Source organism: Lissotriton vulgaris, chromosome 7 (assembly GCF_964263255.1).
Source record: "Lissotriton vulgaris chromosome 7, aLisVul1.2, whole genome shotgun sequence".
Taxonomy (NCBI): domain Eukaryota; kingdom Metazoa; phylum Chordata; class Amphibia; order Caudata; family Salamandridae; genus Lissotriton; species Lissotriton vulgaris.
In genome coordinates this window covers 1,670,452,182-1,670,469,281 of record NC_141695.1, presented here as the reverse complement: position 1 = coordinate 1,670,469,281, position 17,100 = coordinate 1,670,452,182, and the positions used below count along the sequence as shown (strand labels likewise).

Below are 17,100 nucleotides of genomic sequence, written 5' to 3'. Positions count from 1 at the left end.
GTCCATCACCACCCCTTTTGTACCGCTTTTAGCCGCCATAAGTGTGGCAGGGTATGCTCAGATGTGAGTCCCTTGCTCACTTTGCCACTGGATTCAAGCAAGCCGGCTGAAGACGGCTGGAATGCCTTAAACCGGTCCTCGGAAGCTTGTTTCCGGTCCAGGGAAGACATGGCTTGGCAGTTCTGGCTGGACTGTTCCCATGAGGCACAGGGTCAGACTGATTTGCATATAGCCATGTCTGAACTGGGGTGGCAGAGTGGGCTAAAGAACGGTGATGGATTAAACCCAGATCTTTTGACTGGGTGTGAGTGTTTGATTGATTCAGATGCTCAGTCCATCACCACCCCTTTTGTTCCATTCCCAACATCAGCGTGTAGGCAGGGAGGGGAGCTTTTTTATTTTAACCTCCCACTGAGCCACCCATTAAGGCCGAAGTTAAGAGGCCATCAGGCTTCCTTTTGATTGAGTATCCTGACAGTGTATGGCCTGGAACCTCACACTTGAATGCAAAGGCAACAGAGTGGAAACCAATGCATACAGCTTGTTACCAGTTCACAGGTACTTAAGAAAGGCATACGTTAGACTTTTTTCAGTCCCCGTGTTTAAATGCATGCACTGTAAGAATGCCAGATGTGTTGGTCTGTCCTACTATTCACACAAATAACAATTTAAATAGCACTTTTTTTTTAGCGCTACTCATCCCAATGCAGGGTGTCAGAGCGCTTTATGTAACATACACATTGACAATAAATTATGTAAGTGTATAAATCAGTGTACAAGATGTGTTACATGAGACAGTGAGGGTTACACAGTGTTGGAGTCACGTGTCCTTCATAGCTCACTGTGCTATATTAGAAGGATTACAATGTATGAACTGGTAGTAACAATAGGATCTCTTGGTGTAAAAAGCAGTAACCCACTTACCTATCTACATTTTTTTTAACCCCATTGCTGCTGGCGACGTCCAACGGACGTCGCGTGCACTACCTCAGTAGTGCTGCGCACGTCCGTTGGACGTCGGGCCCCACCCGCGCAATAGAACGTTCCACACTAACGCGGAACGTTCAGCGCAGGAAAGGGGTTAAAGTTGTAATCTACATGTCACATGATGTCCTTTGCACAGGGCCGGACTGGGACCCACAACCGGCCCTGGCAAAGTGCTCGGCCGGCCCCCCTCCCCACTCGGAAGGGGGGCGGCCGAGCACTTTGCCGGGGCTGGTTTTCGCCCGATTTTGTTACAGGGCCGATTTTGCAGCTATGCTGCAAAAACGGCCCTGTAACAAAAACGGCCCCCAGGGGCCCAAAACCTGCCCCCACCCATACGGCGCACCTGGGGTTTGCCCGGTGCCCGCAACGGCCGGCCTGGGCCTGCCTTTGTAGGGGGCACATTAACCTTCTCTACTTCTTTGATTTAGATCTGGGACTTCACATAACACAGATCTCTCCAACAAACGCGATCACCTACAGAGTTATCTCACCATTACTACTATTCCCAGAGATTTGCTGGGCACCTCTGCAGCAGATGCCTTAACCCCACATAATATTTTAAGATGCAGACTTTGCAACAAAATAAGCAGAACAGGTCTACTACCATGCTTCTCCTTGTTAGCAATTTCCTTTGTGGCATGGTTTTAAAAAAATGTATATCTATTAGTTGAGCCCTAGATTTCGCGTCAGTATTCCGCCTCATTTTTGTCACAACCCTGACACAAAATGTCAATTGTTAAATCTCATAATGCGCTTAAATGTACTCATAATATAGCTGCTATACATTTGTGAGGGATCCTAATATAAGTTACTTCTTGTGATGTCACTTCCAGTGAGGCCACTGCCTGTGATGCCATGTGCAATGTCACGCGCTGGTACGTCATGCGCTGTGATTGCACGCGCCATGATGACACTTGCATCCTGCCAAACGTGGTTAGGTCCCCCCACTTCTTTTTTTAGGACTTGTGCACTGCTAGTACCGCTTTATTGGTGTATGCAGTAACTCTCTACTCACACTACCACTCTGTTGATGTGTCCAGTGCCGCTCAATTCTCGCCCTGAGTAGCTCTCTATTGACGTTATGGACACCTCTAGTACCGCTCTGTCTATAGGCGTATCCAGGGCTTTAAGTGGGCCGGGTCTCACCTGGTCGGAGCACCGGCAGTTTTTTTAAGGGGGGCTCGAAACGGGTCTCTACAGGGCTCTGTTTTGTTCACTGGCACAAGCGGTCCGTTCTTTTTTCCCGGACTGCAGTGACAGCAGGCACATCAATGTGAGCGTTGTAGGGGAAGGGAAATCCTTTAAAGAGAGTCATTTTCTCTCTGGATTTCCCTTCTCTTTTTGAATCTCAGGAGCAGCAACATTGTCGTGGTGTCACCAGGGTTTTAAGTGAAAGTGTTTTCAATATTATATACAAGCCATAGTTGGTGCTTATTTGTCTTATGCTACTAGCAACCATTGACAAAGCCAATAGTCCTGACTTGTAGGTATAATGTGACTTGTTGTATCATATGAAAAGAACAGCAAAATACAAGTCGGGCGGCACACTGTGCTAAACACAGATTTTTAGCTTTCGTGTTTTAAGCCACGCCTTCATTACATTGACCACGCCCCTTTGAGAGCCCCATGTGTTTTTTTCATTCCACTTAAAGCCCTGGGCTTAGTTATCTAATAACCCGCCATTGGCCAGTATGGGCGCGGCAAGCCTTTGTTCATATTACATAATAAGCGACAACAGGACAGGAGCTTCCTGTCCTGCGGATCTATCGAAGCACGAGACCCTGACGTGGGCCCAGCCCCCCACACACCCCCAGGGCCTGGCCACTGAGAGCCTTCCGTGAGACCCGCCCAGCACCCAATGGGACGGCCCGAGAAGCTCGTATTTATGAGCCACGCCGCCGACCTAAACTCCATCTGACCCGTGGACCCTGGGCCAACTCCCGCGACCGCTGCACCGACGCGCCGCTTACTCCATCCGCCCCAGCCCCGCACAGATACTCCATGAACCGCACACCCAGAACCCTGGACCTGAAGCAGCCCTGCAGCCAGATGCACAGCAAGGAAACCTTCAGGTGAGTGGGGCGGGAGCCACGGACCGCGAAGGGTGAGTGCAGCCCCCTGCCCCTGTAAAAGCGCGCTGCGTGCGCCAGTGTGCCCAAGAGCAGGTCTGCGCTCTGAGACGCTGGGATCTGTATTAGCCAATATCCAGGACTCTTCCTTCCTAATATGCAATGACTCTATGTGTCCAGCCCCTTTTCTGGTACTGCCACTCCTTATACCCTCTATTACTCCATATGTCCTTGTCTAGTACTATTATTACTTGCCCCTTCTTGGTTCAGAAACAGCTCAGACACTGAGGTACAAGCAGCGCAAGATTCAGACATCTCACAACTTTGACAGGCAGGGGACGGATAGCTCTGCTTCAGGCGTGAATCCACTAAATCCGATGTGTATCATTTAATGGATAGCTCTGCTGTCTGAGGGGCGAGTTGAGCAGGCTGTACACAGCGTTAGGGATAGCAGTGCTATCTAGAGGAGTGAGCCAGCACGCTCTGTATAACGTGTACGAAAAGTTCTAAGTTGTAGCCCCTATGATCTGTGTATTTTTAATATAGTTCTGCTGTCTGAGGTGTGAGCCACTAGGATCTGTGTAAATTACGATATAGGTCTGTCGTCTGAGGCATGAGCAGTAGTATCTGCCTAACCTAAGATATGCTTGTATGATGGAACAACGACCTCTGGATCAACTACAGTCTTAACAACGATGCCTAAACAACAACTTAGTCTAAACAATGTTTTTAACAACGACTATGCCTTTAGTACGATTGCCTTTACCCCAATAATGTATCTTTTATTTAACGTGTGTGTGTGTGTGTATTATATGTACTATACACCCCTATACTCACTCTTCATGTTATAAATTCCCTTTATACCCATAAACCCACCCCACACCATAAAAATCCCCTTTGCACCGAAAAAACCCATACTTACCCTAAACCCTAAAAATGTCCTTACAATCCCAAAAACCGATACCTACCCCTAACCCTAAAAGTACTCCTGCCTCCCAAAAACCCATACCCACCCCAAAAATACCATTGCCACCCAAATACCCATACCCACCCTAAACCCTAAAATTACCATTGCCACCCAAAAACCAATACCCACCCTAATCCCTACAAAATCCCTTGACACCCAAAAACCCTTACCCCCTAATTCCTAAAACGTCCCTTGCCACCCAAAAACCCATACCCACCCTCAACCCTAAAAATACCCTTGCCACCCAAAAACCCCTACCCAAGCTAAACTCTAGAATTACCCTTGCCAACCCAAAAACCCATACCCACCTAAAACTTGAAAATACCCTTGCCGCCCAAAAACCGATATCCACCCTAAACCTTAAATTTACCCTTGCCACCCAAAAAAAACCAAACCACCTTAAACCCTAAAATACCCTTGCCACCCAAAAATCCATACCTACCCTAATTTCTAAAAATACTCTTACCACTCAAAATCCCACAACCACCCTAAACTCTAAAAATACCCTTGCCAATCAAAACGCCATACCTACCCTAAACTCTAAAAATACTCTTGCCACCCAAACACCCACCCTAAAAATGCCCTTGCCACCCCAAAACCCACACCAACCCTATACCCTAAAATACTGTTGCGACTCAAATGCCACCTCCACCCTGAACCCTATGATTACCCTTGCCACCCAAAAACCCTTTGCCAGCATAAACCCTTAAAAATAACCTTGTCACTATATATATATATATATATATATATATATATATATATATATATATATATATCCACAAAATCCTCTCGATTGGTCAAGGATGACGAGCCACACCATCAGGTACTTCAAAGGTTGTTTATTTAGGGCATAAACGACGCGTTTCGAGCTCACAGGCTCTTGGTCACATGACCTGCATTTTTTCACTCCAGTATATATACTGTTGCATTATCATGGAAAGGGAAGAAAGATCTCCGTGTTTACAAACATCACACGGAGATCTCTTAAAAGCAAAGCGCTTTGATTCAGCACAAACAGAAACTCAATGAGTATCTAAATTAATGCATTTTCCCCATTGTTTGGTTTTTAAAGAAAACATAAATGTTTAGTAAATAATAACATAACATTTCAAATTAACAATGTTACGTAATCAAATGCTTATTCAGGGTGTAGTACCCATAGTATATTTTCCAAGATTAGAAAGAAGAACAGGTTGTAAAGCTAGGAGAGATTATCACAAGAGGAGGTGAAGTATATAGTTTAGAGAAGGGATATAAACGTATCTATACTGACCAAGATCAATCGGGTGTAGTACCCTCTGTATCAATGTCTCATGTGTACCCATCTTATTTCAAACATGTTATCATAAGTGAAGAAAGGAGCTATGTTCTATGTCTAGTCAACATTGTCAGCTGGTGAAAAATTGGTGATTTAACTCTGCCCTCCCCTAGAAAAAGAAAGAGGAGACGGATCTCGTGCTCATAGTTGTAATAATATATCCAAGTGAGGCGGTGGTGCTCATAGCAATATTTTCTATTAGTGGTTTATCGCTTCATTTTTGGACGAGGTCTTATACTCTAGGGAGAGGAAAAAGTGAAAACAGAACATATTAGTACATTGTTATCAACTGTACATTTACATAAAGGAGAAAACATAGCTAACTGCACAAAGTCAAAGCTTTCCGAAATTACAACCTGTTTGGAATTATACAGACAATAAAACTTATATTCAGCAACGAACCAAACAAAACTGAGAGACAGATAATATCGGTTAAAAAGACATATTTGGAGAGATATGTCATGAAATCAGAGTACCTTAAGAGGAAGGCTGGGAAGCCCCCCGAGAAGTATTTTTATAAATGTACATACATTTCTTCGTCGATATTCATCCCAAAAGGAGAGATACACCCTGCTTGTAAAATGAATTTGGACTCTGCTCTGCGTAAAGCTGTAAGACGATCCCCTCCTCTGACATGTTTGGGGATAGAATCCAGTGCGAAAAATTTCGCCTTGGTCCAATCTCCATCATGGTATTGGTGGAAGTGCTTGGCCGTACTGTATGTAAAGTCCTTGTTTGTAATAGCACGCCAGTGCTCCAAAATTCTCTTTTTTACAGGGAAAGTGGTTGAGCCTATGTACCATTTGCCGCAAGGGCAAGTCACAACATAAATGACATGATCAGTGGTACACTGGATGTTTTTAGTTATTTTCCATTTCCTTTTTATTCTTTTAAGCTCGACCTCCCTTACATTAGAGCTGTGGCTACAGGCCTTGCACTTCCCACACTTGAAGAACCCGCCTCTAGCTGACAGCCAGGTCTTCTTCTTCTCTAGGTGACTTTGTACTATTAGATCTTTGATGGACTTCCCTCTTCTATAGGTGATAGAGGGATGTGGATCTAGCCTTTCTTTCAGTACCTTGTCTTGTAAGAGGATATCCCATCTTTTCCTTATGATCTGGCTGAAGGCTGAGGACTGGGTGTTGTAGGTTGTTATTAGTCTTATAGGGGCTTTTGGGTTTTGGGGTCTGGCTCTGGAGTCTTTAAATAATGCCTCGTTTCTCTGGATGAGGGCTACTCTGTCTTCGCCTTTTTTCAACATGTTGGCGTGGTAACCTCTCACTTTGAACCTGTCATGCATTATTTTCTTGTGTTCCTGATATTTCTCTTCAGTGCTGCAATTCCTCCTGGCGCGTAAAAACTCGCCAAACGGAATTGCCCACCTAAAGCTCGGAGGGTGGCAGCTATTCGAGTGGAGCACAGAGTTGCCTGCTGTTGTTTTTCTAAAGATCTCCGTTTCGATCTTGTTGTTCTTGATCACTAGTCTAATATCAAGAAAATCGATCGTCTGTTGACTGTGCTGCATAGTAAATCTTAGATTTAGGTTGTTCATATTCAGTGCTCCTACGAAGTCAATTAAGTCTTTCTCACTCCCCTCCCACACAAAAAAGACATCATCTATGTAGCGGAGCCAGACATTCACGCATTTGGTCCAATGTTCCAGTTCGTCGTTCCTGAGCACCTGCTCCTCCCACCAGCCCACCAAGAGGTTGGCGTAGCTGGGGGCAAAGCAGGTGCCCATAGAAGTCCCCTGGGTTTGTTTATATAGAGATCCATTGAACAGGAAGACATTTTCATCTAGGCACAGTTCAATCATTTGAAGCAGCATTTTGGAATGATCTTCCAAATGTCTGCTCCTAGTCTTCAAAAAATACTCACAGGCCTTCAGACCGTCTCTGTGTCGGATAGAGGTGTACAAACTTTCAACATCTAGGCATACTAACCAAAAATGTGCCTCCCAATTTATGTTTTCAACTTTCTGCAAGAAGTCTTTAGTATCTTCTAGATGTGAAGTTAGGTCTTTGACATAGTTTTTTAAGAAATGATCGACATAGTGCGAGACGTTTTCTAAAAGGCTGTTTATAGAAGATACAATCGGCCTTCCTGGGGGTTGGGTCTGATTTTTGTGCACTTTAGGGAGTAGGTAGAATGTGGGGGTGGTGGGGTTCTCATTAATGAGGAATTTGGTCTCATCCCAGCTGAGTAACTTTCTTCTCTCCCACTCACGGATGTTATGGTGAACCCTATTTAGTAATTTGCCTAGATAGGAGTGATCTACCCTTGTGTAGCATGTGGTGTCAGACAATTGTCTCATCGCTTCACTGATATACAGTTTTTTGTCCCACAAAACTACGTTCCCGCCCTTGTCAGAGGGTTTAATGACGATCGAGTCGTCATCTTTAAGCTGATTGAGTGCTAGCCTCATCCCCGCTGTTAGGTTCTGTCTTTCCTGAGGTCTATTCAATAGTTTCAACATGTCGTTGTTTACAAGATCATGGAATACATCTATGTTGTCTCTCGGTAGCTGGGGTCTGTATCTGGATTTGGGTCTGAAGGGCGTGGTCACAGTGCAGGAATTAGGTTCAATATCACTGAACGTATCAATAGGTACGGGGATACTATCTACAGCCTCTTGTGAGGTCGGGACCTGAGACTGAGTTAGATCAACCCTACCTTCTTCATGCAAGGAGACTAAAGCATCATGCAAATTAGTAACATTAGAAGAAGAATCAGTGGTAACGCTAGGCAATTCTGCATTGATATTTTTGTGAGTATGTATTTTATGCAATTTGAGCTTTCTCACAAACATATACATATCAATACGTGTTTGGGTATAATCAAAATTTAGATCAGGACAAAATGTTAAACCAAGTTTAAGAACTTTTTCTTCGTCTTCAGTTAAAGGTCTATTAGACAGGTTCATTACCGTAAGTTCTGGAGTTTGTTCATCCATTATTTGCCCTTCTGTGTCTGGCCTTTGTTTCCCACTCCAGTAGTTCCTGAGGTTGTTGCGTCGTTGCCGCCGCTTTTTGCTTTTACTTTGCCTCCTCGGCCTTGATAACGGGTTCTTCCCCGTATCGATTGTTCGTTGGCCTCTGTTACCAGGAGCAGTTCGTCGGAAAAAACCGTTACCCCTAGGTTTTCCACTGTATTAACATCAGTTAAACTTGCTTCGGAACTAAGGCTGGTCCCGGATTGCCATCGATCTTTATCCGCCATTCCCAATGCCTTGTCCCTCAGTAGGGTGGAACGTGCTTTATCAAATTTCTTTGCGAATGTTAAGATTCTTCCAAGCTTATAGTCTCTCTCATCACGTTCAAATTTGCGTTGCTTCCTTGCAATAAGATCCTTTTCAAATTTGTTTATTTTTTCATCCACATTTTTAAGAATCTTTGATACCTCTGTTTGTTCCTTCTCAGTGGCTAGCTCGTCTAAGAGTGCTTGTATTTCTTTCACCAAGTCCTCATGTTCCTCCCAAGCGTTTTTCACCAAGATCTGCATCATCGTTTTCGAGCAGGCATTAGTGTTCTCTCGCCATGCTTTTAGTACTTCCGGTTTGGGTTTATTTAGGGTAGGAACATATATATATATATAAATACACGTAATACTTACCTTTACTACTCACCAAAATACTTCCATTTAATTTTTTTTTTAATTACTGCGAGTATGCCTTTACCTTTAATTCATTTACAACAAAATTCGTTTGTAAAGGCATCCGTGGTAAATGCATACTCGTTGTTAATAAGTAGTTGTAAAACATTCGTTGTAGACACATTGTCGTTGTTCAGCCTTCGTTGCAAAGGCATCTTGCTGTTCATCCTTTGTTGTAAAGGCTGTTTCCTGTGAAAGGAACAATAATAGTCATAAAATGAATGCATGGTTTGAACTTGGAGATAGCCCTGGTGTTTGTAGTGTCCGTCATTAGCCTCAGCGTAAAATGAGGGATAGTTCTGCTGCCTCAGGTGTGAGCCAGTGGGCTCTGCGTAACTTAAGGGACAGCTCTGCTGTCTGAGGTGTGAATCAAAACATATAGCTTAACCGGTTCGATGCTGATGATGGAACCGCTCCGTCATCAGCTGCGGTTGGGCTGTGCTGATGACGGAGCGGTTCCGTCATGGCCCTGCCGCCGCGCCTGCGCGGCGCTGATTTCGCGCCTGCGCGGCGCGTTCTATTGAGCGGGCGGGGCCATGACGGAACCGCTCCGTCACAAGCACAGCCCAACCGCGGCTGGTGACGGAGCGGTTCTGTCACCAGCATGCGGCCGCCGAGCGGCCGCCCCGCCCACTTAGCGCTGCGGCGGAATAGCCGCCGCAGCGATGTGGTTAAGTGATAGATCTGCTGTGTGAGGTGTGTATCAGAATTATCTGAATTGCCTATGGATTACTTGAATTGTCTAGTTGTGAGTCAGTAGGATTTGTGTGTCTGAGAGATATCCCTGTAGCCAGATCTAATTTACTTTAGGGAAAGGTCTTCTGTCGAGTCCTGTGTCAGTAGACTCTTGATAACCCGAGGGATAGCTCTGAGTAAGATCTATGTTGCCACAGTGATAGTTCTGTTGTCTGAGGACTTAGGGCCAGATGTACAGTACGACCATTACAATTTGCGACTCGCAAATTGCGCTCGATTGCGAGTTGCAAAAAGCCATGTACAACAGTGTCTGAGATACTGTTTACGATTCCCAATGGGGTTGCAAATTGCATGCTTCATGAATATTCATGAGACACTCGCAATTTGTGACCCCATTGGGAATGGCTGGCCCTCCTAGGGACGGTGGCCTGCTGGGCTCAGCAGACCTCCATGTCTGGGACTGCTTTAAAATAAGGCATTTTGTTTTAATGCAGCCCGTTTTCCTTAAAAGAAAACAGGATGCATTTAAAAAAACAAAAATAAAAAAATCCTGTTTCATTTTTAAGGACAGGCAGTGGTCCCTGGAACCACTGCCTGCCCCTTAAAAATATTTGCCCCTGCATTCTCAAAGGAGAAGGGGTCCCCTGGGGACTCCTTTCCTTTTGCAAGTGCTTTACCACCCTGAAGGTGGTAAACTGCAACGGTTTTGCGACCGCAATTGAGGTCGCAAAACAGTCATACGTAGGGCTAAGTGTCGCTATTAGGAAGCGATGCCCCCGGGGCGCCCCTTCCTAATAGCGAGTCGCTAATCCTATGTAGCGAGTCGCAAATAAATTGCGGCTCGATAACTAGGGTTAGTACATGGCCCTTCTGTATTTTGCATACGCAAACGGGTCGCAAACTCGCTTGCGCATGCAAAATAGGGTCGTACATTTGGCCCTTAACATTTGGGGAATTTGAGGATCACAGATGTGTAACATTGGCCAGTAGTAGGATATAATTATATCATGCCTTGGGACAAGTAACATCTAATTCTAAAGATTCTACGCAAGGTACCCACCGCGTCAATGACCAGGAGTAGAGGGCAAGTAATCATTCATTGTAATTATCTGTGATTACGGTAATGGATTACTTCGAGAACCAGTCTTATTTACTTTAGGATGTGGTGTGACTTCAGCTGAGGGTGGGGGCTGGACGCCGCTGTGTACCAGCGCCCCCCCCCCCCCCCCCCCCCCCCGCTTCCCGCCCTCCCTTTCCCGCGCTCCAGCCATCCGTCCTCCGCCACTGCAGTGTACCCATTAAAACCAAGCGCACAGAATGTGCCGTCGGATGGAAGTTTTTTGGCTTGAAAAAAGAAAGCTCAACGTCAGCAAATGAAAGGCTGCAAACCCTGCAGGATGCACGCGCAGGAGTGAAGGATGATGCGGACCGAAATGTGCCCAAAACATTGTCGTCGTTTTGGGCTAAGAGCGTTTTTTAACTTTCATCACGGCTCGTTGTCTTCGGCCGCGGAGGATCACCGTGGAACACCTGGCCCTCTGTCAGGCATGTACAATTCTCATTGTAAATAAGAAAAGAATGAATATTTAAATCAATCTCTGTCGAGAGTGTCTGACTAGACAGCAAGGACTGGACTGGAATGTGGCCTAAAGTAATTACCAGGGGCTGAGATGGATTCAAGCGCCCACGTTTCACCTGTTTAGGCGCCCAGCTCTCAAGCGAATCTGCTGCTAGCACTATACACGGACTGAGGGATTGGGGTCGACCCTTTCAGCCTTCGGCTTTCTTCCACCAGTCCCTTTATCAATGGCTTCTGTAGTGACCTGACAGATGGGCGACTGGACAGGAGGGGACACTAGGACCCTGTGGGTCATGAGGGAGGTGACCAGGTCACCGGACACCACATCCTGCTAGGGGACAGGAAGGGGACGGACACCAAGAGGACGGACCAAGGGGACAGGACGTGCTGAGGCTGGCTGCTGCAAAGACAATAAAGAAGACTACACACCCTCACCTGTGTCCTGTGTCTGGTGTATCTGCAGTCCGGCTACAAAGACATGACAACTGGCGACGAGGGGAAAAGAGCCGACGCGTAGATCGACGTGTGGATCGACGTTCAATCGCATCAGGAGTAACCAGGTGCCCACCCTGGATAAGTGGTGAGGAGAAGAAACGAGGAGAAGAGCGATATCGGAGCCCACCCGACCGCCTCTGAAGCAAGAAAAGAAACATCCGCGGTAAGCGCGAAGCTTCGAAATTGGGCGCGCAAGCTCTCGTGAGAGGCTGAGAGTCTCGGCGGCCATTTTAGATCCAGGCGGCTGGACCAATAGGAGGCGAGAGCGTGGTGGGCGGCCATTTCAAAGTCAGGCTAGAGCGAGATTTCGAGCGCAAAATCTCGTGAGAAAAGCGGCAGCCATCTTAAAGAGGACATCAAAGAAAAGGACATTGGAAACAACAGAGCAGCCATAACAGAATTTGAATTTGAATTTGAAGGGATTTGTATAGCGCTCGTACACCTGGCGGTTTCTTGGCGCTCACTGATAACAGCTACTCAGTCGGTCGGAAAAGGGGGAATGGTGAAGAGATTCAGGATGGGAAGGCTTGGGTAAAGAGGAAAGTCTTGAGATCTCTGCGGAAGAGGGGGTATTGAGTACAGGATCTGAGGGACAGTGGGAGAGAGTTCCAGAAAGCTGGGCCCGTGGTAGCAAATTTGGAACCACCCCATTTCTTCCGTTTGAAACGGGGAACCACGAGAAGGTGGTGGGAGAAGGATCGGAGGTCTCGTGACGGAGTATAGGAATGTATAGCTGAGTTGATGAAGGAAGGGGCGGAGCCTGTCCTGGCTTTAAAGATAGTGCAGCCGAGCTTGAATAAGACGCGCTGCCGGACAGGGAGCCAATGGAGGGAAAGAAGAAGAGGAGTAACATGGTGCGATCTAGAAAGGTTAAAAACCAGCCGGGCGGCCTGGTTTTGAACCAGCTGGAGGCGCCTCATGAGGTAGTCAGGCATGCCATGGTATAGGACATTGGTGAAGACAACAAGGACCCCCTGGGTAGTATAAAGACTCCTAGGGCAGGGTAACAACTAGTGTGAAGAAAATCCCAGGACGTCTAATGTACACTGTGAACACTCGGGATGGATCAGTAATCAAGTGGGAAAATCAAGAATTTAACAATATCTATATAAAATATATATCTTTAATGAGTATTTGTTTAAAAACAACATGTAAAATGTGACCACGAGGTCAAACCATATAATAAGAATAAAAATTAATTCAATGACATACAATTCTAATAATCAAACAACATCAAAGTCATAATCAATACAAAAAATGGACACAGAAATGCATGTAGTACGTCAAATATTAAAAAGGAGCATAAGAACTCGACGCGCGTTTCGGCAGTAACCCGCCTTCTTCAGGAGACATAGAATAAATCCTGAAAATACATATATAAAAAAGAAGAAAAATATCTATTAAAATACAATCCATTAATTAACATATCAAAACATGACATTCCTTACTATCACACTGACCCTCCATAACAATTTGTTCACTCAGTGGCAATGATTAGCTGAAAGATGTCTATCGATTGTACAGTACCTGACTAACTAGAACTGTTCATAGATTGATCCTTCATACCAGGTCTCAGCCTTACTCCTAGAGAAACATAGCTAATAGCCTCTTCTTAGACCGCTATATATTAGCTATATTTTAAAGCGTTACATTATTTCACCCCATTGGTGGAGGTTGTAATTCTGAAGTAGATTGATTCGTCATATCTTATATACAAATTGTGGACATAAAAATATGCTTACAATACATGAAAGATTACTTACAAACATTGGACGCTCTATCCATGCAGTAACAATATTGGAAGGTGACACCTTCGTAGTTTGGATGGGATAAATTTAGTTTCAAGGAGAGGATAGTCCTGATAATATAAGAGGAAACATAATTTAAATAGGACAAAACCTAGGATATAGTTATTTAAACCTGCCACTGAATGGGTCAAACATACTGCGCAAGACATGTGGATAGTCCTATAATAATAAAGCCTGTAGTTGATGGCATAATAGGTTGCTCGCTATTCTTATGGACTGTCGAGGATATATAATTACGTGATATCCACATTAGTGCATAGCAGTCAATACTTGGGTAAACAGATTCTAGACCAGATATGGCTTAATATAGTTTTCAAGTACAATCATATAACTGGTAGAGGAGTCGATGTAAACAATGTTAGAAAAATATATATAAGGGAAAAGGGTATATCAGACGATAGCCATTCAGAATTCTAATTACATTTATATCCATAGTAGATGGTGCGTGTTACTGAAACCCTAATACAGTTCTACAGTTACATACGAGTGCGTCACATAAATACCTTAGTATATTCAGTGAAGTAGGCGATGTACGTAGCGCAGATATAGACGATTATAAAAGCGATGGTCACAGTGATACTGGTGGGACAAAGAGTAAAGGCGTGTGTAAAAAGCCAATATTATTTGTAATGCTACAAGAAATTGATAATTACTGTAGTTGGGCTAAGTCTTAAGGACTTTATCTATTAGTGGAACTTATTTGACATTGGAAGCTACTAAGCGTTTAAATTACCTTTGATTTTTATGCAATGCACCAGAATTATGATCCGGTGAATCTTGCTCGGTATTAGTAGACTCAAGGACAGATAAAAGTAGTTTCTGCGGATAGAATCATGAATGCGGGTTAATCTCGGTTACAACCGCAATCTGCATTAAGGCAAAATATTAAGGAGAATATTTAGAGTGCCTGGTAAGTCTAAATTCTTACCTTAAATAAATAAACAATGGACGGACAGCAATGTAGTGCTGTTCCGACGCTCGAGATGTATGGGTCCTACTTCCACATATAAAGTAGCTCAGCCGTCTCTGTAGAAAGAGTCACGGTTGGGGGTCAGTAAAGTTTGCATCTCAGTCCATAATAACAACTAAGGTGATAGGATAATAGTAGTCTCAGAGTGCCCTAACTTCTTACCGTAAAAACATGAACAAAACGCGGGCAGCAGGGTGGTGCTGTTCCAACGCCCGTTTAGTGGGGATCCAACCTCCACACAGAAAATAGATCAGCCGTCTCTGTGAGGGGAGTAACGGTTGGGAAACAGTCACGTTTATATTTTAATCCATACTATAGCTAATTGGAAGCGATCTCAGCGAGCCCAGAGAGCCCAACGCGACGGATTCCTTACCTTAAGAAAATAAACTCCGGGCGGACAGCAGGATGGTGCTGCTCCTACGCTCGTGTTGTGGGGACCCGACCTCCACGGAAATCGAAGATAGCTGCCTGATAATTAGGATCCTATTTAAACCTTATTTTTTGGCGCGAAAATCTCTGCGTTGTTACTGGTCTCCGTAGACCTAAACGAAGGACTACTAAAGAGATAAACAAACTTAACTAATCCCAATCCAAAATGGCGCCTGAATACTATCGGGTTTGTTTGATGACTTTAGATTTTACAGTCATTTTCGAGATAGTAGCGTTTCCCTTTTAAATAGATGTATAATTAACACTAAACCTGGTATTACGAAGCACCATAATCTATTATTTGGAATGTTCTTTATATATTTTGGATTTAATCGTTTTTAAGGAAAATAGCAGTGTTATTTATGAGTATATACGTAATTCAGACACGCATCTATATAACAAAAAATCGGGGGTTCCTACAAGCGAGACATCAATGGAAGTATATGTATTATCCTTAACTGATGATGGAGAGTTCAAAAGCGAGATTAATTAAAGAGAGGTATTTTCATATATCTATATATTAGTTGATGGAACACATCTACTCCTCAAACTAGGCTACTTACGGATACTAAAGGATGGCATTCTCCCAAGGAATTTCGGCATTGAGGCCCTTCTTGAACGTTCCCAGGGAGAAAATCCAGAACACCTCCCTTTTCTTTCTCACTAAGTCACCACCTTTAGTGTTTGGAAGTCTGATTTTCTCTAAAATGCGCCATTTAAAGTCGTCAGGAGCATGGTGGTTTTCATTAAAATGTTTCACTAGGGGGGCTAGTTGTTTGTTTGTGCGGATAGCCGACCTGTGTTCTGGCTCACAGAACACAGGTCGGCTATCCGCACAAACAAACAACTAGCCCCCCTAGTGAAACATTTTAATGAAAACCACCATGCTCCTGACGACTTTAAATGGCGCATTTTAGAGAAAATCAGACTTCCAAACACTAAAGGTGGTGACTTAGTGAGAAAGAAAAGGGAGGTGTTCTGGATTTTCTCCCTGGGAACGTTCAAGAAGGGCCTCAATGCCGAAATTCCTTGGGAGAATGCCATCCTTTAGTATCCGTAAGTAGCCTAGTTTGAGGAGTAGATGTGTTCCATCAACTAATATATAGATATATGAAAATACCTCTCTTTAATTAATCTCGCTTTTGAACTCTCCATCATCAGTTAAGGATAATACATATACTTCCATTGATGTCTCGCTTGTAGGAACCCCCGATTTTTTGTTATATAGATGCGTGTCTGAATTACGTATATACTCATAAATAACACTGCTATTTTCCTTAAAAACGATTAAATCCAAAATATATAAAGAACATTCCAAATAATAGATTATGGTGCTTCGTAATACCAGGTTTAGTGTTAATTATACATCTATTTAAAAGGGAAACGCTACTATCTCGAAAATGACTGTAAAATCTAAAGTCATCAAACAAACCCGATAGTATTCAGGCGCCATTTTGGATTGGGATTAGTTAAGTTTGTCTATCTCCTTAGTAGTCCTTCGTTTAGGTCTACGGAGACCAGTAACAACGCAGAGATTTTCGCGCCAAAAAATAAGGTTTAAATAGGATCCTAATTATCAGGCAGCTATCTTCGATTTCCGTGGAGGTCGGGTCCCCACAACACGAGCGTAGGAGCAGCACCATCCTGCTGTCCGCCCGGAGTTTATTTTCTTAAGGTAAGGAATCCGTCGCGTTGGGCTCTCTGGGCTCGCTGAGATCGCTTCCAATTAGCTATAGTATGGATTAAAATATAAACGTGACTGTTTCCCAACCGTTACTCCCCTCACAGAGACGGCTGATCTATTTTCTGTGTGGAGGTTGGATCCCCACTAAACGAGCGTTGGAACAGCACCACCCTGCTGCCCGCGTTTTGTTCATGTTTTTACGGTAAGAAGTTAGGGCACTCTGAGACTACTATTATCCTATCACCTTAGTTGTTATTATGGACTGAGATGCAAACTTTACTGACCCCCAACCGTGACTCTTTCTACAGAGACGGCTGAGCTACTTTATATGTGGAAGTAGGACCCATACATCTCGAGCGTCGGAACAGCACTACATTGCTGTCCGTCCATTGTTTATTTATTTAAGGTAAGAATTTAGACTTACCAGGCACTCTAAATATTCTCCTT

The 17,100-nt window shown here is 44.2% G+C and overlaps 1 protein-coding gene across 1 annotated transcript in view; it reads left to right on the top strand.

Annotated features, from left to right (window-relative positions):
- Positions 1–2,875: 2,875 nt before the first annotated feature.
- LOC147706266 (purine nucleoside phosphorylase-like) overlaps positions 2,876–17,100 on the top strand; it is a 73,156-nt gene continuing 58,931 nt past the window's right edge. Inside the window, exon 1 of the mRNA XM_086932714.1 lies at positions 2,876–3,059. Within this exon, the coding sequence (XP_086788840.1) occupies positions 2,989–3,059 (71 nt within the window). The 5' untranslated portion in view covers positions 2,876–2,988. The remainder of the gene's footprint in view (positions 3,060–17,100) is intronic.